The sequence below is a fragment of the Ruditapes philippinarum genome, unplaced genomic scaffold (genome assembly GCF_026571515.1).
Source record: "Ruditapes philippinarum isolate M1 unplaced genomic scaffold, ASM2657151v2 ctg6445_1_1_1_1, whole genome shotgun sequence".
Taxonomy (NCBI): Eukaryota; Metazoa; Mollusca; class Bivalvia; order Venerida; family Veneridae; genus Ruditapes; species Ruditapes philippinarum.
In genome coordinates, this window is record NW_026855196.1 from 113,710 (window position 1) to 134,745 (window position 21,036).

Genomic DNA, 21,036 nt, shown 5'->3' on the forward strand with positions numbered 1-21,036 from the left:
AATTCTTTAGAAATGTCAACATGTGTTTAATAATGTTTTGATAATGGGTTTAGAGCATGTAAGATTATCTTTTGAAAAAAGCAGCGTTGAACATGTAGTAATGTGTCTTAAAGACAGCAAAATGCAAACAAAGTAGAATTTTGACTTCCGTACAAAATACTAATAAACTATAATTATACCAATTGCCATCATAACAAAATCAGCAAAATATAATTTATGTACAATTGTAGATGGCAAAAATAAAACAGTTTTTGAGAAATAAAAACGATAGCATTCCTGAGACATAATGGGCCTTTAAGTTACATAGAAAACAAGCGATCTCATGTGATAAAGATATATTAATAATATAATTTTATCATAAAATGTTTATTTTCTTCTTTCCAATTACTTCAAGGTCTGTGATGGCAATATTTACACTATTCATTACACTACAATACAATTTTCCTTTATTTGTAAATCAATGTTACATTTGTAACAACAAACATTACACTAATAATCTAAATACATACATATGTGGGTAGCACATTAATAAAGAGTTACTATTTCTACTACGATTTCTACAGGTCCTCTTAAACACTGCCGGATTGTATACGTAAATGACATGCTTTTAACAGAATAATATGAATCTTGTTATAGCATTAAAACGCTGACTTGAGAATATTAACACTAGTTTGTTTAGCTTGTCAATTGTATATCAACAGACTGGGAATAATTGATATGTTTTTTTTTCTTTTTAATATGTTCTTCATGTAAACTGATTACCTGATAAAACTTTAGAAATAGTTTATACACTTATGGAATAGTTTATATAAAACATGAAATTGTAGCATGTGTTAGAATTGTCAGAGTTTAAATTAAGGAGTGTGAATACAGACGTATACAGTTCATTGAAAACAAATTCATAAATGACGTTGTATGATTTGTATTAGCAAGCAATATATTCACAAACTACTGAACTAGGCGTTCACATAGTTTGTTTCTAATATTTGAAGTAGTAAAACGTTTAAAATCTGTAACAAAATTATAATTCCAAAATTAACATACGTTAAACATTTTACTGTGATGAATTAATGAAAACATTATAGATATATAACATAATTGTAATAACCTTCAGTTTTACGCACGGCAGTTATTTTCTAAGTAAGAATAATAATACCAAAATTATTATTATAACATCAAACTGCAAATTATCAATGATATAATTGTTTATTGCTGTTCAAAGTCTGTGCTAGATCTTAAATCTTAATGTGTAGAATAGATCAAAGTTTTAACACAACTCAATACGTTCCTATTTTTTATTCATACACATTAAAGTTTGTTTGTATTTATACGTACCTGTACGAGATATTCAGTTCTTTTCTTTTATCAAACATTTAAATGTATATGCCGGTAGTTTCAAAACTACGTATACTTTACAGATATCACGTTCTATATACATTTGATATAATAATATCTGCAATAGTTTAAAGAGTACATACCGATTAAATGATTTTATTGCCAATGTGTTGAACAAGAGACATTAAAGAACAGAAAGATGTTGTACTTTTAGAACACACTCAAATCGAATATACAGTTTTCAGTTTCATTGCTGACCCCTTATCATGATTATTGTACTTCACAACAGCAGGTGTCAAGTACTATGTGGCAGCTGTAAAAGGTTACCCCGTTGAAAAATGGTACAGTTTTACATTACCTCTCATGAAAAGACTCAATCAACCAAGTCTATTTAGTTTCTTCAATTGCTTCCGAAGGATCACCCCTTTTTCCAGAGTTTTTTCATATGGATGATATTCTGACTTTTTAACGTTAAATTATTTTTACATTAGAAGTATAAAAATGCATAAAAAAAGATAAAAATAAATGATGGAAATGCACTTATTACCTTTTGTTCCTTAAAAAGTGCGTATTCAGACAATGGTATATGTGATTCAACTACTATCTGTCAATAGCACCGTTTGAAAATATTCAGCCAGCTGTTCAATTAAAGGAAATGATATAAATGTTAATTACAAATGTCAAAAACACATAAGAAAAAAAAACATTTAAATTAAAAACGATGTTTATACTAGTTCTCAATATGAAATAAACAAACAGGATAAGCTCTCATGGTAAAAGTACAAAAAGAAAACCTCCTTGCAACTGACTTAAAACTACCAAGATTATTCGGTAGTTACAGAAGCTTAAAAGGTTCTCTAATTGCGAAATAAGTATTGAAATATTTGTACAACAACATACAATTTACCGTTTTAACGTGATTAATCTTATCAGTACATATTTTTTTTCTCATTTTATACTACAACTTTATGCGTTGCTCATCTTTAAGTACAATATTTAAATCACAGCAATTTATTGAAATCTATAACATTCTTACTGAATATGTCTTATTTGAATAAAAAAATGAATAAACTATGTATGGGAAGGTGTGTTCCCTATTACAGGTCAAGTAAAAGTTGTCCTTCCTTAAAAAATGCAAGATTTTAATGACTTTATATTTATATTGTGACCACCTATAGTGTGTAGAGTTTTTAACAGAACATATATACTTTGTGTGAAGTCAAAACATGTTTATTTAAAATTAAAAATAGACTGTGTAGCATTTATAAACATTTTCTAATATGAAAATTGAGCATAATATATCTTTAAACTTTCATGCAATTCATGCTTTTAAAAATATTTAATGTTATAATTAAACGTTGAAAGGCTATCTATCAATCAATAGTCTATGAGTCCATGAAATTTGAGCCGAAAGTGGGTCACTGTAAGGTGGTCAATGAGAACCTAAATGTGCAGTAACCTGTGACAATATGAAAGGGTAGCCCTGAAGAGGGCTGTTGGTGCCAGCAAAAGGCCTGTCATTCAAGCCGTCTAACGCACCTTAGCACACCATCCTCTTCGACCCAAGCGCCTACTTTGTAGGGCCACTCCCCTCGGCTTTAGTCAGGACATCGGCAGCTGGTCCGCAGCACAAGTTCCGATTTTTCCCGTCCCCAGTCTTCAAATCTTCTGACGATGTCCTGTGTCTTCTCAACGACGTACACGTACCGAGGAGAAGAGAGAAGACGTTGAAAGGCCTCCATTTAGTGCGAATATAATGTGTTAGTGGACTGATTTTAATTCAATTTGATAAGATGTTTTAAAGATCATGTAACTCGATTTTTATCGTATATCATTAATATAATGCTCAAAAATATTAATCAAAATTGTAAGTTCCAAAAGCATTATTTGTAAAGATATTACCGAATTTACATTTATCATGTTAATAAAGGGAGGTCATTAGAAATTTATTTTCTGTAAAAGTCTAAAAAGAAATGAATGCATATATTTTGATGATTACATATAATGTGTACAAATATTTGCAGTACATATTTTACATATTCGTCGATGTTTGAGCATAATTACAAAAAATGTTTATACATATATAAAATTTAACTTAAGTGTAGAAACAACCTTAATTACAGCATACAGGATCTTTAACATGATTTATATTATCGGGAACATTTTAAAGTTTTAATGTTTCGTAATGTGTCGTAATTAAAACTTTTTATTTTGTGAAGAATAATGAAAATGCCCATATCATTAAAACTACTTGTCGTCATCTTCTATTAGATTTTTGTACAATTATTCATCAGAAAGAAAAAAAAGACTTCATTTAATATTAATCTGGTATTAAACATTTTTATTTCAATTTCATAATATATACTTATGATATTACTTATATATAATGGGAACTTGCGATTGGTATACATGCCAGTAGTTTGTTACCATAAATGCAAAGTTATGTCTGTGAAAAGTTATTTCCAAAATGTATGCATTATTAAGTAACACAAGTCTTGTAAAGGGATGATCAAAACCAATATCCCTGTTCAAGATCAAATTATCATCAAATTATTCAATAATTGATGAACACACCTACACAATGCAGTGCAATGTTAAGAGTAAATCAATTTTTATCCCCCACAAAAATGACGCGATATAGTTGGCAGTGTTAATGTAGATTTATTTACTTATTCTCGTGAAATATTCTGAAACATGCTTTCTTTTTCAGAAGTTTACAATGGTATAAGCATTTCATGCACATTTTTATATAATTTAAAAATTTCACTTTATATGTAACTTCAAAGTTGGTAATGCCATGCGCATATATTTACACTATTACAATATAATATTACAACATGACTCTATAAAGAAGAAAATAACCAGTGTTAAACTGCATTAAACACTGGTTACAGACTATATGTATATGCAGCATCTGTTCTGTTCTTTCCTCGATAAGATGGATAAACTGCAACACAAATATAGCGTTCTTATCCATGTCCCTCCCCTCCTGTCACTCGTTAGTGCATACACTAACACGACAGGTTCATATCAGTTGCTATAATTTATATTAAAAGAATGTAATACCCTAAACATGCATCTCATTCATAATTGACATGCCCTGACATGGGTGGGGGTGAAGATTAATTTATTCGGCACCGATGTAAACAAAATACAGTCAAATCTGATGCGTAAGTTGAAGAACTTTAAGTTTATACGAATTTATTTTAGTTCGGTTGTGTTGTAGGTTATAAACGTATTGAAACACCCTCAAATTCGTTAATGTAACCAACCAATATAAGCAATGCGTTTGAAGATTCTTGCTATCGGAGACAACGCCTTGCCCCGAGCGGGCTTAGAAGCCACAGGGCAAGCAATCCTTCATTTTTTGCAATAATTGATTAAAGAAAAATTAGTGGTTAGATTTAACAGCTTTATATTTCTCTTTGAACACTCTATAGCACTAGATGTTGCATAAAGAACTTCAACAATTACTCCGTGAAGTGTGAATAATACATGTGTCAATGTTAATTCAGTTTTTATAAGCTACCTACTTTGACATATTCGTGTCACAAAGACAATATTTCGTGGATTTTCTAAATATATCAATCATCATTAATTCAATCAGTTGGAAGTAATAAAATATATATTGATATTAAAAAATTTAAATGAAAAGATTGCATTTTTGTTTTTCTCAATTGGTGATAAACATTCCCCCTTTGATGGGTTTAGTTATCATTCAATAAATTATTTGTTTACTTTTAAAACTTTTAGTTTTTTTAAATTGATTTACTTTAAAATCAAAAAAAAATTGGAAAAAAAAAACAAAATTTCGTTTTTTAAAAGCCGACTAAAAAACCACATTTTGGGTATGTTCTTAAAAAAATGCCCAATTTTTAACAAAAAAATTCCCTTTAATACAAACTATAAAATGCTTAGCTATGCAATAATACACCTATCTTGTAAACATGCAAACAGGATATTTTATTGTGACTTCTTGACTTTCAACGATAATGTCTATAACTGAAATACATGCATGTATATTCTGAATACAAACTATAAAATGCTTAGTCATGAAATAAATCAATATGCTAACACGATATTTTATTGTGACTTTTAACGATAATGTAGATAACTGACAAGCATGCATGTATATTCTCCAATGAATGCTGGTTTGATGTAAAGACACATTTATAACCTTATTCTCTTTTGTGTGTTTGATTATTTGTAAAGGACATTGACACTAATTGTGACGAAATAACATTTTGTGAAGTGGTAGAAGAAAATCATATAAACGATAATTTTATTTTCTCTTTCACTAGAGGAATTAATTTTCTTTCTATTAAATAATCATTCCGTTTTAGGCGTTTTAGGGATATCATTTAGCAATGAATGGTGTTCATTTATTTATGTATAATTCAGTTGCAAAGTAAGTCATATTTTGAAATGTATTTTGACTTCAGTTCTTGATAAGTAATTTGATATGATCAGAGCCAGTTGAAGTATTTGAATTTCATAAACGACGTTTTATTTTTTTATTTTAAATTCTAAGACGGTATGGATTAAGTGTTCAAGTTATTCTAATATTATTTCTTGAAGTCTATGAATAAATATGGTTAATTCGAATTCAATTACAGAAAAGATGATACATACATGAAAAAAGCTATCAGTACAATTTTCAATTCGGAAATATGTGCATGTTTATGTTTGCAATCATTGTAATTGTGTCGTTTATACATCTTACCTCTGTCGTATTATAGGGGTGTTCAAATATGAATGCAACTGGGTCAATTTTTAGAAGTGCTTAACAAACCGTGCCAAAAAAAATTATCTCAATCCTTCAAAATACCCACCACTATGTCATATACATAGTTTTAGTCTTTTAATCAAATTTCTAAATGCATTTTCATAATCTTTTTGAAGTATACTGTTTAGTCACTGGAAAAAAGCCGAACCGACTTTTTCGCGTTTGATATTTTCTTCCAGCAAGGTGCCTATTTTAGCCTCGGAAATAGGAAAAAGTCACAAGGGGCAAGATCTGGCGAAGGAGAATGAGTAAGCTCGATAACCTTTTCCTGTTTCAGATATTCTCTACAATGGCCGCTTTGTGTGACGAAGCATTTACCCTTACACCACGGAGACCATTTGCTTGTTGACGGTTTTTTAATTTTTTTTTTAATTTATGAAGGACCTTGCCTTTGTAAAACTTGGCATTTACAGATTTACCCTTTAATACGGCAATTTGAATAGAAGGATCTTGATTGGTAAAGAAAATTACATACATGACTGTTTTTTGACGCTCATGATGCGTATGCTACGCATGGTCTTTGGTTGCCCATATTTTGTTACGTAATTTTCGCTTGGGCTTTTATGCTTGTGTTTTAGGTCTGAGAGACTAATCTTTGCCATGTAATGACAAGTGTTTACAAATATTACATTAACTTATAAAGTAACATTGCCATTATATGTATGTTATCTGAAAATTTTCCTGAATTGTGTTAAGTGTTAAAAATAATATCCATTATCTTATGTACCACTTGTAATGTAACACTTTTTTTAAAAAAAAAGAATTTATTTGTGATATATTTTTCTCATTCGCATTCGAGTAAACATCAGACACAATGAAAAATATAAATGATATATGACTTGGTCTTTGCAAAGCATATGAATATACTTATTAGACCATAAAGTTCTAGTCACTGGTGTAACTAATTTGTGCACTCAACTTTGTAAGATGAAATAATGCGAATGGATAGAGTATGTCACAATCAGTAATATAAAATAAGAATACATGTTGATCTTGTTTATAACTATACTTTTAGCTATGAGACTTACAAGGCTACAAGATTATTTCAAGATTTTGTTATGTAGTAATTTTCAACATGTACACTGTATAAAATGTTGTCCTCATGGGCTTTTGGCCTTCAGTAAAACTTTGAAACTTTGTATGTCAATTTCTATCACGGAGTTTTGTCGTTTATTTGAAGATTTATTACAGTTTGGTTTTGAGTTGATTTGGTAATTATGTTATAATTATAGTATACAACAAAATATATGAATATATAAATTATTCAGTTTAATATGATAAAAATGATATATACATGAAATACCAGTACAAATTGCTCTATTGATTCTATAAGTTTTGTAAGTTTTTGTTAGCAATCATTGTTATTGTACCTATCATATCATTTAACGAGTATTGCAGTTAACGACTTGTCTGGCATGGCAAAGACTAAGCCAAGAGCATTCTATTGATACATGCTTTCAGATAGTATGCTAAATCCTTTACTGAAATTGGAACTGTGTTGGATAGTGAAAAGCAAGCATTAAAAAAGTATGTAAACTGGAAAATACATTTTCAAAAATGAAACGAAAAAATTAAACCAGCTAATGACATAAACTTGTTATGTACTAAATACTGTAGATGTGATAGAGTTGAATATGATAACAAAAATACTAGTTAGTGAGCAATAAATATGTGTATTATCTTCACTTATCTTATTTGAGCTCTGAAATTAAAAAGCGTATTTTAAACAACAAAGTAAGTGCATTATTAAATGTTTTATGAATAAAAGGTGGAAATCGCAAAATTCAGTTAAAAATAACATGTCTTTTTGTCAAAAATGCACAAATAATTTCATTTCACTTCAAAGACGACATATTTCTCTGTGAAATATATAAGAGCACACTCACGAAAATCCAAGATATATTTTCAATATTCTAAATCGTTAGTTCGTTATTTCAAAAATTATTTCTCAACTGAAAATGTTTGGTTATATTTCTTTTTAAGAAGTTAATTATCTCAATTTATTCACGTAAGTAGAATAGCAGTTAATATAACACCTGCTACCTTCTGCACATTCTCACCGATGTAGATGCCTTTGGCACGTATTAACTAACACCTTTTCTACCTTTGATACTTGGCAGGTGCGATTTTGCTTTACATGCAATAACATGCACACTTGAAATCATATATTAACTTGCATTTAGGAGATGAAATAAAGAGCTTTGATTTACCATAATAATTTATGAATAATGTATAATAAAATATATGTACTTTAAACAGTATCAAGTAAATAATTTACCTTATTTGAACAACCATTTTTGTACTGATGTTACAAGATTATTGCATAATTATATGATACATGTCCTTCCATAGTTGCATACATATTTTTGAAATAAAACGATGTTAATATAATGTTATCAGGAAACTATTGCTAGCATGATTGTACCATATTTTTGGATGCTTACTTTGATATCAAGGCGCCTTTGTTTATTTCTGAAGCTTGCAAATAATTGTTATTGAGGGAATTGGCCAATTACAGATGTGAAAAATATAATCATTATGTAATTGATAAGGAACAAATAGAATTACCGATGCAACATTCTTTTCTTTTGCTGTTACATTTTATCATATAATGGTGAATATTTTTGCATATTTAAGATCTCTGGCATCATAATAAAACTAAAGAGTGCCAAAATGTTTAACAGACATGAAATGATATTGCATTATGTCTTTTTATGTTAGTTATCTTGAAAGTTTAATTGAATTTTGTAAAACTTGAACATTTCCTGGAGAAAGAATTATACGCTCTCCTTTGAATAAATGTTACTCGTAGTTAACTACGCACTTTCAATTTTCTAGAAATTGTAAATTGTCAGGGATTTAATACATATAACTGGTTGAAATGGATGAATTGATACAAATGTAAGTTAAAGTAGTGAATCACGATGCATTTCTTATTGCGTAAATACTCTTTTGAATTAGATAAATACATGACAAAGAGAGAGATATCACATTTCGATGTAGAAATGCATGATCATTTATAAATTGACCACTCAATATTGTCTACGCCATTTATAGATTATTCATAGATTGTCCTCTTGACCAGGCCAATATCGGAAATGAGCAATTATATAGAAAATAAGGAAAACCTTCCAAATATAGGAGAAATTTTGCGAGCTAGCTCATTTTCTATTTCTATTAAAATTTTCTTTCTTACTTACGTGGTTGAAATATCACATGCATTTGCCAGGCAGAACAAAGTGCATTCAATTTATTGTGATTATTAAGTGCATTCAATTTATTGTGATTATTAGCGCATATTTCATTTGTATTGACAAATCCAGATCCAAATTATGCCTCATTAGAGATCCTGTATGTTGTCATTAATGTGGTTAACCACATTCAATAAAACTATATATATGTATATAATTATGCTAATAAAACAATTTTCAAACATCAAAGAATATGTAAAATATGTACTGCAAATATTTGTGCATATTATATGTAATCATTAAAATATGTGCATTCATTTTTTATTAGAAAATTTGACTTAAACTTTATACAAAATAAATTTCTAATTATCTCCCTTTATTTTCATGAAATGCTTAATTTGGTAATATCTTTATAAATAATGTTTTTTTTGGAACCTACAATATTGACAAATCTTAATTTGAGCATCATATTTATGATTTAAAACCATAATAAAATTGTGTTACAGGATCTTTAAACTTGTAATAGTGAATTTAAGTATTATTTTAATGTAATGCTAACAAACTTCTTTATATTGATTTTATATTATTTTCACAAATCTAAACTAACATTTTTTGTTTAAAAAAATACACGTATTTCATTTATTCTTCTTTACTTTATCTCGAAGGAGGTCAGAAATGGTCATTAACAGACATACAGTTTGATACTATCGCTTTTCTAGTGCTCAATCAAAGGACAGTAGGAAACTTAACAAAAACAATAATCTTCAATAACTACAAACAATGACACGTAAACAAAATTATTGACAAGATTTTTTTATATTTTGTACACGTGTCATGTTTTGTTGACCGACTTTTCAGAGTGACCGACATTTCGTAAGTTTGTCATAAAGTTACATCCTTTTCATTATTTACAAGGATTCAGTAAATGACAACATGTCATTGCAATATATTATGTAAACAAACTATTTGATTAAAGAATACAATAACGAAAGAAAACAAGAATGAGGTAGGTGACCTATTTCCCTTTTAAAAAAGATATTGGCGCTGCCTTATATAAAATATTTGAAGAAAAAGAAAACAACAACATTTGACAATGAATTTTCTTTATTGCAGACATTAACGTAATATGTACAGCTTTTACAATTTAAGTACAAATATATCAATCTTCTTTTTGAATGAAAATTGAAATTGAACCATTGCTTGAAATTGAAACAAAACAAAACAACAACAACAACAAATTAAATTGCAAAATAAAGTAATATCTGTAAGTTGGCAGACATTTAAATAATTATAGAAACCATGACGTTTTTATAACGTTTTGAGCGAAAATAAACTTTTGAAATATTTAATGGAAAGTACACTTGAGTAAAAAGTAAAATTTAAGTCACAATTCGTTCTACAAAACAAAATTAAGGAAATGTGAATAGTAGAAAGTTGTTAGAAAAGAATTAAATAGTGAGAAACGATTTCATGAAAGAACATAAAGTTTAAAACCTGCTCATTCTTACTATTGGTTATAACCGTAGCAAACATATAATTGGATTTGAGATATACTCACTTTTTCCTTAACATAACCAACTGTTGTTACTAAGGAAACATAAGTATTTTTATGAACGGACACATGGATAAGAAAACAAAACAAAATAAAACAAAAAAGTTTAAAGTAGCAAATCGTGCACTGCGAAAATTTACCACACACTGGAAAAGGGTAGCAAAACAATTAGAATACAATCTTAAGAAACTGCTTGAAAATCTTCAGAAAATGATGGGAAGTTAAAAAAACGTTTGTTTTGTGATTTTTCTGTATTGTATGATATTTATATATTATCTTATATAATTAACTGATCGGAATCATTCAATTTTCCGAAAATTTATTGTCATTTAAGTGAAATACTTAACATTTGTGTCAATGAAAAGATTCTGTCATTTCTAATCATATGTTTGAAGAAGAAAGGAGTGAAGAATGACTCATCAAATTCCGCTTCTGTGATGTGTATGTATTAATTATATAAGAGAACAAATCCAAGTAAAATAGCCGAGATACTCCTATATTTTAAAGAAAAGATCGAGACAGAGGAGAATAATTAAACCAAGATAATTATAAAGCTGTATCCGGATTAAAGAGGTTTATGAATATTTAGATAGAAATTATTATAGATTATTAATTGTGCTTATTTGAACTTTATGTAAACTGTTTTTGAATCTTCATTATCGAATTTAATTGATATTGTACTCGAAATATTTGAACTATATGATAATGTTAAAAAGTTCACATTCTTAATTTGGCTTTATATAATCTAGCACTGTGTTAAAAATATTTCACAGCATAATTCTGAATATATGCTTTTGTTTATATTCATCTATAATAATATTTCTTCGCCCACTTATTCGCCATCGATTATTTGAAGTATTTCATCCAACATGTCGAGTTATAATACAATATGAGAAGTGTCTTGTATTGTAACTACTAAGAGACTTAAACCACAATGTATCATCTGACTTAACACACAAATTTTCCCATATATAGTACAATCAGTTATATTATTTCTTTCTACACTCGCATACATAATTATGTTATCTGGATTTACAACAAATTGTCTCTAACCACTAGTATATCTTAATTTTGGAATCTGACGTAATAGAGAGAACATAAATGGATTCAATTTGTATTCAGTGAAATAGTAATATACTTAACGTATTTACACAAGATATAATTAGAGCGCAGTTCTAAATAGTTATATGATTGTATTACTTTAGACTAACGATAATTGTATCTAGCGATTGCATTTAACGTGTACATGATTACTGTTGGATAGATATTTTAAAAAACAACACGTACACAAACTAGCTAAATGTAATTTGTCGGGTCACTACTATTGGGATGGTGTGAAATAATTGTATTCACTTATTTTGGAGGGTAAAAGACTAACAAACTTGGCATATTTTTGTTGACTGAGATCTCTTCCTAATGTTCAATTAACAGCATATGAAGCGTCTCAGTCTCCTACGCTTTTGCGCACAAATGGCACACCGCTCATTATCCATCAGATGGCCGCCAAGATGGCTTCATAACTAAACAAATATACGGTTGTGCATCGAAGATATCGATTAACTAGCTAATACAAATTGTCTATTTTATTAATTCTTTACATATTTACATGTTGCATAATAGGACATTTATATTGTCACTCAGAGTGGGTATATAGATCTATCTAACTAGACTTTGAAAATATAAGTGCTTAATATATTTCAAAGATAGAGCTTCCCACATATCGCGCTGCGCAAATGTCCAAAAAAATGTGTTTTTTATGTGTTCAAAACGTCATAGCATCGATGTTTTCAGATACTCTTCTATTATGATTGTGTATCTAGCTTAGCCGTGCCGGCAGAGTCACTAAAGTAGATAGGTGAACAAACCAGATATACCAATATTATACGGTAACAACACATAAATATACACAGACTTGAACCTCGCCCATAAGTCTATCCTCAGGTCCACAGGATCTCTACCCTTACACAGACAAGAGCTGTGCACTATACAAGTCACGATATGATTATCTTTGCACCTCCCACGGACAAACTTCATGCTTGTGTTGACTATCTTAGCTACTACAGTTCAGTAAATCCTGGCGGAATGACTCGGAGGCTCTATAGTTTGTGAGTGTTTGTCCAGTTAACTGGCTCCTCATGTAATTAGGTCCTGTTACTTTTACTTCACCCAACCCTTTCCAGTTACAAGGACCAAGAGAGAAGTTTTCTGGGGAGGGCAATAGCGTCCTGTACTAGCAGGACTCATGCAGTCCAACGATTATTCTACAGTTTCTGTACTAGGGTGCTTTGTAAATAAAAGATTGCATGTCAATTGGAGTTGTGTTGCGACATTCCAATTTCAATGAATTCTTCTCTTATCGTGTAAGAGAGGTTTTTTACATCGTTCGTTCTCTGTCGTAATGACACTATATGCAATGCATTTCTGAAGTACGAGTCGCTTCCCATAAGAATTAACATGCATCGCATCCATACGCATTGAGCACTCACACAGTGGACATTAGAGTCAATCTGTGGAGTTTTTTAACTAAAAATTCCTTAAAGCCTACGATCAGTCTTCACTAAATTCTTGGTTGAAAGTACTTCGGAGTCAATCCAATGCTCCACGGGTATTTTGATAATCCTTAGCCACAGAATGATTAAGTTGTGATCACATGTAAACGCACATGGAATGCTCGAGATAAACAACTTTGTCTATCTACGAAGAACTCAAAGGTATGCCATTATCAGAGTTGTTTATGTTTTAGCACAGAGTATATTTTATTACTAAGAGTCTTGTTTTTCCAGAATGCTCAATTGGGACTATCCATGAGCTCTTGTACATTATATGTTGAAAACTGTTTATAGCTATTTGACAACAACATCTGTAAAATCAACAGTGCGTACAAGGACTATTTGTAATGATGTGGTTCAGCCTTGCATAAATCAGCATGAGCAACATGAAGTAAAAGCCTTGTATCTGCTTCTTCGTGTGTACATGGAGATATGATACTACTTTCTTCTATTGGTGTATTGCTCAGAACATCTGATCTTTTTGTGGTTATGATCTGCTTATTGTTGTCACATGTTAATGTTATCACCTGATCTGCTAAATACCCAAAAATAGCTCTGTTTTGTTTTCATCAACTCGAAGAAAGGCTTCCCAACTTCCAGGAATTCGTGAATCTGACTGGACTCTTCTACGAATACCTTGTCCACGTTTGCCTCTTGTTGTAGCTTTTAGACTATTTGTTATGTATTCATACCCCAAACAATGTCCACTCTAGAAACACTCTGTATCTGACGCTCAACGAACGGTATAAAACACATTCTGTGAGTACTCAAGGAATGTTTGACAGCCATTAGGTTTTAATATATTGATAATGGCTGCACCATCGAAAATCTTTACATCAACATCTGGTATTTCATATTCAGATGGACATACTTGCTCGAGTCAGTTTAACTATTGAGATTTACAACCAAATCTTAAATGTCCGAACTGTGAAATTGAAGGAGGATACATGCTATTCTCATGGAGAAAAACTCATCAAGGTCCCCTTTGCGCACCTGACAAGATACATATAACTTTGAAAAAAGTGAACAAGTGTCTTTTAGTGAAGAAATTTGTTGTTTCTCCTTGCTCTTTTCTTTAATTGCAGGCCTACTAAAAAGCGGGAATTTATTCTGCTTTATAGGATCAGTGACAGGTTTTTGTCTGGTATCAAATCGTTCAGTAATTAAGGTTTCAAACTGTTCTTTGCCTACTCTTTCAATTTGCTTGACGGTGTCCTTCACCTGATCATCAAGTATGTCCCGAGTATCTAATACTAAAAGGTCCTCTGTGTAATCATTAAAGGGATTTCCAAACTCTTCAATGACTGCACACAAGTCTTTTACTTGTTTTCCAAATCTCACTTGCGTGCTTTTGTTCTGTTCATGGTGCTTAACATCTTTATCATCGGTTAGTGAACTGTTCTTACAATTCTGCCCTTGCTCGAATTCCTGGAGAGCTCTTGCAATCTCTGGTCCTGATACCATCCACCGTAATAGCTGGTTTGAGTTTTCAGTAAGGCCAATAGCACCACCATCACCTTTAACTAATTTATTGTTTTGTTCATGAGCTTGGTCAATGGGAATCGAGGAGAAAGCATGATGAGTTTTGCGGATTACAAAGCGCCCATTTTCAAACTGCTCAGCAATATCGGGATGAATGTGATCTAAATTCATCAAATCACGAACATGTACTGATAACCATCGTGCATAGTTTGGATGATCCAGGGCAAAGAACCATGGTAAAAGGTTTGTAACTGTATCTTTGTATAGCTTGAAATTCCCTTCTCGTAATGATCTCACAAACATTAAAATTGACTGTTCTAGTTTTAATGTAATCGACCAAAACAGAAACTGTGGACTTTCATTTTCTCTTTGCGTACGCCAAGCATTAAACTCAACAGCTGTTGTACCTTGGTCTCCAACATGTGACTCAAAAAAGGACTGGTACGCCTGATACATCATAATATACAAGGCACATGCTGTTATCTGATGAGCATGGCGGGATCGGGCAACATGAGACGCTTTAAGGAACGAATCTGCTGTACCTGCAGAAGCAATATTGGCTTGCACAAGCGCATGTGTCCAGCAACTATCCTGTTACCAATCTCCTATCGTTTTCAAAGCAGCAATCTCAATTTGAAGACCTCCAAGCAAGATTACAAACTTGGCTTCATCATATATATCAGGCCAGTCCCACTGTATTTGTTTAGCTAAAGCATAAAGTGGCTGATCGCATGTCATTACTGGGATTTGTCCAGGGTTAAGGTGATGTACAATACCTGCTATGATACTCATAGAATGACGTATCATGGACACAGACTTGGCTTCATCATTGAATAGTGGTAATAACGCACCAATGTCAACAGGAGAATCATACTCTTTATGAGTGGCCACATTGGCATGAAATGCTGACCATGATATCGCTGTATCTTGTGATTCTTCTGACTCAACCTCATTCCTCACATGTTCCAACCACCTAAAATGGACAACAAAGTTAAACATAAGATACCTTGATTAACTTCATGACTCTTTCAGATTGAAAATATTGTCTACCTATGACACAATTATGTACAAATTCAATTATGAATACCAAACATGAAGTGTTTTTAATGTAACAGAGCTTACTTAACCAAACAAGTCTAAAAGTATGTTATTACTCTATGATGACCATGTCATTTAATGCACTACAAACTTAAACTAGAATTCTTGTTAATCAAAAAAAAATTATACCTTTTTTCGGTTTGAGGCGTTGGTAGAATTTGTTGACCATCACTTGCAAAAGGTCTGTTTGCCTCCGGAATTCTAGATTTTCTCTGGATAGCAACAGGCGGTATGTTAGCATAAGAATCTGGAAGTTGTTTTAATCTAGTTTGTTGGTCACCTTTGTTGATTACATTGACATTGCAGGTTTCTCCATGACAATCTCTTGTCGGATGCTGGAAAATAGAATGAACCATGAGCTGTAGTGGAACTGGGATTGTGGTCAATGTTATCTACAGCAGCCATGGTAAATATATTTCTGCCAAGAACAGAAGGACATACAATATTCTCCTGCTCAAACTGATCACAGACACTATTGCCCATCTTGGTTGAAAGTTCCAGCACTCTGTTATAGGAAATTGAAATTCCAAGATTATTGAGTTTATCAATGATACCACGTTTTCTAGTCTCGGCATGGATCATCAATCCAATATATATTGGCAATGCAGGTTCCCTAGCTATTGTGTGATATGTGGACACTGACTGATTCCTGCGACGACTGGTTGAATTAAATACAATAAGTTGTGCTATACTAAGTACATTCTGGGCATTAGAAATTTCATTTTCTTGATCGACGATATTTGGACCTCTAAGTATCATTTCAATTAGAGCTTTTAATGATTTTGGGATTGAATCTTGTTGACATTTTTCAGAAAATGTCCCATTAAAGTCATATGAGTCACTTTGATTGAAAATGTCTCTTCTTATCATGGATGCTACCTTGCTAAGAGCAATTGCTTCATCATCATATACCTTCTCAGATGCCTGTTTTATTACCTTGCCAATGTCTTCATTATGTACTAACAACACATCTCTGCCCTGTTTATGAGACTCAAATGTCTGGAATGTGTTCCATTATGCGCTCCTTTAATCTAGTTGTATTAACACGGCTGGTAGTATCTACACCTAAATTGGCTAAACGTGAAGAATACATCTTGGCAAGATCTGCAAGCTTATGTATGGTTATTGAATCACTGGACTTACTCTCTTCTATATACGACACTAGTTCTGCAAGAGCAATGCCATGTATTTGTTGACAAGATTTATTTGAATCATTTTCTGCTTGCAGCTTCCTGGACCTATTGTAAAGGGTTACCAAACAATTAGAATGATACATGGCTTCTTGTGATATGAGGTCTCCCGTACTAAGTTTTGCTAAAAGAACTGTATCTTGTAACTCGAAAGCACATTGTCTAACCTTTGTGTCCATTTAAATTGTGGAAGCTTGATGAAGATCTCCAGATTCTGTATTACAAAAGAAACATTTTTTACAATCAGCCACTGTAGCTGCACCACAACTCTTACGAGTTATTTTGTTTGGTGTACTGCTGTCAGTTTCGACCTCAACTTTTAACTTGTGCTTATGTAGCCTTGTAAGTTTTAGTTTGCTAAATTTGTTACGACAATTCTTGTGCCATTTAGCTTCATTTTTTAAGAGAAATTCAACTACATCTTTCTGTTCCCCTAATAATGTTGAATTAATCGGTACTGGAAAATATCCAACTTCATGATAACTAGATATATCACTTAGCAGTGTCTCATAGCCTGCACCTTTAGAAACATCTTTGCGTTTAATCAATGCGGGACACTGAAGCGCTTCCCTTGAATGTGTTTGACAGAGAATACAATTTAACCAATCTATTGGACAGTGTACTAGTTTAGACTTTGGTGATGTTTGTGGCACTTTAGGTGTGACGTCATATAACCTTGAACTTGAAAAAAGCACTGGGTTCTTTGTAACATTTCCCACATCTCTCTGGAAGCTTAGATTCTTACCTGAAAATATATTAATTATAGATAACATATTCAATATGTCTGTCAAATGAAGTATTTTTTCTGCTTTTGTAAATTTATGTTATCAAAAATTTCTAAAAAAATGCTTATTACATTACTTTTTGTTCTAGACTAGACAGACCTGGACCAGACTAGACTGGACTTGAATAGATAGATCGACAGGTTTGTTGGTAGAAAGGTAGGTAGGTAGGTTCACAGATTCATAGATTGATGCATAGATACAAACATAGATATATACATAGACAGATACATACATAGAAACATACATAGATAAATACATAGATAGATGGATAATAGCTAGACATAAAGATAGAAAGATACAAAGATACGTAGATACATACATAGATAGATGGATAATAGCTAGACATAAAGATAGAAAGATACAAAGATACGTAGATACATACATAGATAGAGGGATAATAGATAGATAAATGTTTAGGTTCATAGATAGATACATGCATATAGATACAAATATAGATACATACATTGATTCATTCATAGACATACATAGATACATACATGGACATACATAGATACTTAGATACATACATAGATAGAGGGATAATAGATAGACAGATACATGTATAGGTTCATAGATAGATACATGCATATAGATACAAAGATAGATACATACATTGATTCATTCATTCATAGACATACATAGATACATAAATAGACATACATAGATAATTAGATACATGTACATAGATACAAAGATAGATACATACATTGATTCATTCAAAGACATACATAGATAAATACATAGACATACATAGATACATGTATATAGATACAAAGATAGATACATACATAGATACATAAATAGACATACACAGACACATACATAGATAGAGGGATAATAGATAGACAGATACATAGAAACATAGAACCTGAAGCTTACCATCAAGTGATTCCATGTTAATCATACTATGCCTAAATACATGAATGTTCTGACGTTACATGGTGTGGCTGTTTCAATTTATATAGAGCTGCTATACTGGATCTTCCTAAAAAGATAAATAAACGCTTTTATTTATGTGTCATTGTTGATGGAACATTACTTTATAAATTGATTTTTTTTGTTAAACATTGAAAAATATAATCTAATTAAACTGCAATGGTACCAACATATGATAATCTTGTATTATAGAAAGCATTGCGGGTATTTATTTCCTTAGTTAGCCAAATTCCTATTAAAGTAACACGGTTCTGATTCAAAATAAGAAAAAAGGATATTAATTGTAATAGTTGTACAAAACAAGCTGTTGATTAACATTAATTCATCAATTTATCCGAACACTATTATATATCCGAAGACTATGACAGTTTTTAAAACTTTTGAGCATGACTCTTATAAGACATATCTTATGTTAAATATAATTTTAAAAGCAAGGCTACAACATCAAAGAAAGTAATCCACTTACCTAATTTTTCAGCAAATATTGTAAAATCTTGAAAACTTTTCACACAACAGTTGAAAAAAAACCTGCACAAGAAGTTTTCTTCTGTTACACACAAATGGAGAATATCAAACAAAGGGAAGTAACTATGCTAAATTCTTTATTTACTTAATCATAAAAAAATAAATCAAAACATTCTGGAAATTATCAAATATAAGTATAACGAGCAATTTTGCACCGTACGTATGTAATGCACATTTTTGAAATATTTTGAAAACCTAAAGAAATGTCTGCGTGCCAATTTCCGAGATTGTCCTATGAGCTTTCTTTGGATTTGAGCTTATACGTAGCACATATCAGGCATGCAACTCGTCAGTCAGACATGTACAGTACTGTGTTAAGTGTATAAACAAATAAAGAGTATTATTGTATTTCAAAAAGACAACAACTTGTGTAAATCTATGATTAAAAGGTAAAAATATGTGATTTTTAAGGATTTTTACCATATTTTTTTCACCTTTTTACCTTAACAAGAACAAAATTGACAAAATATTTCAATAACATATTTATTTTTTATCTAAATTTCAATTTCAACACAATAGATAATAAAATATTGTAATATTCCATTTGTATTATCAAGTAATCACCACAAATAGTCAACAAAAGGGTATTTTCTAAATTTTCGGACATATTGGCAGCCATCTTGAAAAATGGCGGCCATTTTGAATTTTTCAAATTGGGTCCATAGCCTATATAACCTTATATACTTTGAACTACCATAGTGCAAAGTTTCATGCTTTTATCACAAGGTGAACAATTTCACTGTTTTCAAGCACCATATGATCCCACTAATGTGAGTTGAGTTAAATTATTCTAAATATACAATAAAATGGGTGGTGACTTTACTTATCAACATTGAAATGAGGTTTCGGTTCGATTTGGCTTGTTCATGGCTGGCAGTGGAAAAACATGTAAACTACTTTCCACACACATTGGCACCGTCTTAGGGAGAGATACTTAATAATGATAATTAAAGAAGGTTTTTCAAATGGCTTTCGCAACTTGCTGGAAAAAGGACGGATTTTTCAAAATATCGATATAATGATCAAGCGATAAAATAGAATAGATAATTAAAGAAAGAAATAAATATTCTGTTTGTTGAATACAAACACATAAAAGCCAGAAATTCTGGGACATAAACCGTGTTATAGATTGCTCATTTTCACAAATTGTGAGAATGTTTTGTGCGAAACGTCACCTTCTACCAATAAGATACTCTCTTGAGCGTCGGTCAAATGTTTCCCTGCCAAAAAGGTATTGTATTTTATTAGCTGCTAAGGGAGCGTTAGTAAGTTTTAAAGTCGTTATAAATGTTTGCTCAATTGAAGCTATATAATTATATTCTGTGAATTCAGAAGTTAACTACCTGAATTAATTCACGTAGGTAGTATAGTAAATAAATTAACATTACACCTGCTTCCTGTGCTTTCTCACATCTTTGTTGATTTACATCCGATATCATCACCTTTACAACATAACATTTGAAACTTGCCAAGTGCAATTTTGATTGACAGTTAACCTGTAACAACACGGAAATTTGAAAGAGATATAATGATTTGTATATAGGATAAAATGGGAAAGTAAATAATATTTACAAATAGCATCTATATAATTACATATATTAATCCTG

At 31.1% G+C, this 21,036-nt stretch overlaps 1 protein-coding gene across 1 annotated transcript; it reads right to left on the reverse strand.

Moving 5' to 3' along the window:
* Positions 1-16,993: 16,993 nt before the first annotated feature.
* LOC132742404 (uncharacterized) lies at positions 16,994-18,982 on the reverse strand. Its single transcript, XM_060730819.1, has 2 exons — positions 18,848-18,982; positions 16,994-17,928 (listed from the first exon to the last, which is right to left on the reverse strand). The coding sequence occupies exons 1-2, from the start codon at positions 18,870-18,872 to the stop codon at positions 17,363-17,365; spliced, it is 591 nt and encodes a 196-aa protein (XP_060586802.1). The 5' UTR covers positions 18,873-18,982; the 3' UTR covers positions 16,994-17,362.
* Positions 18,983-21,036: the final 2,054 nt, after the last annotated feature.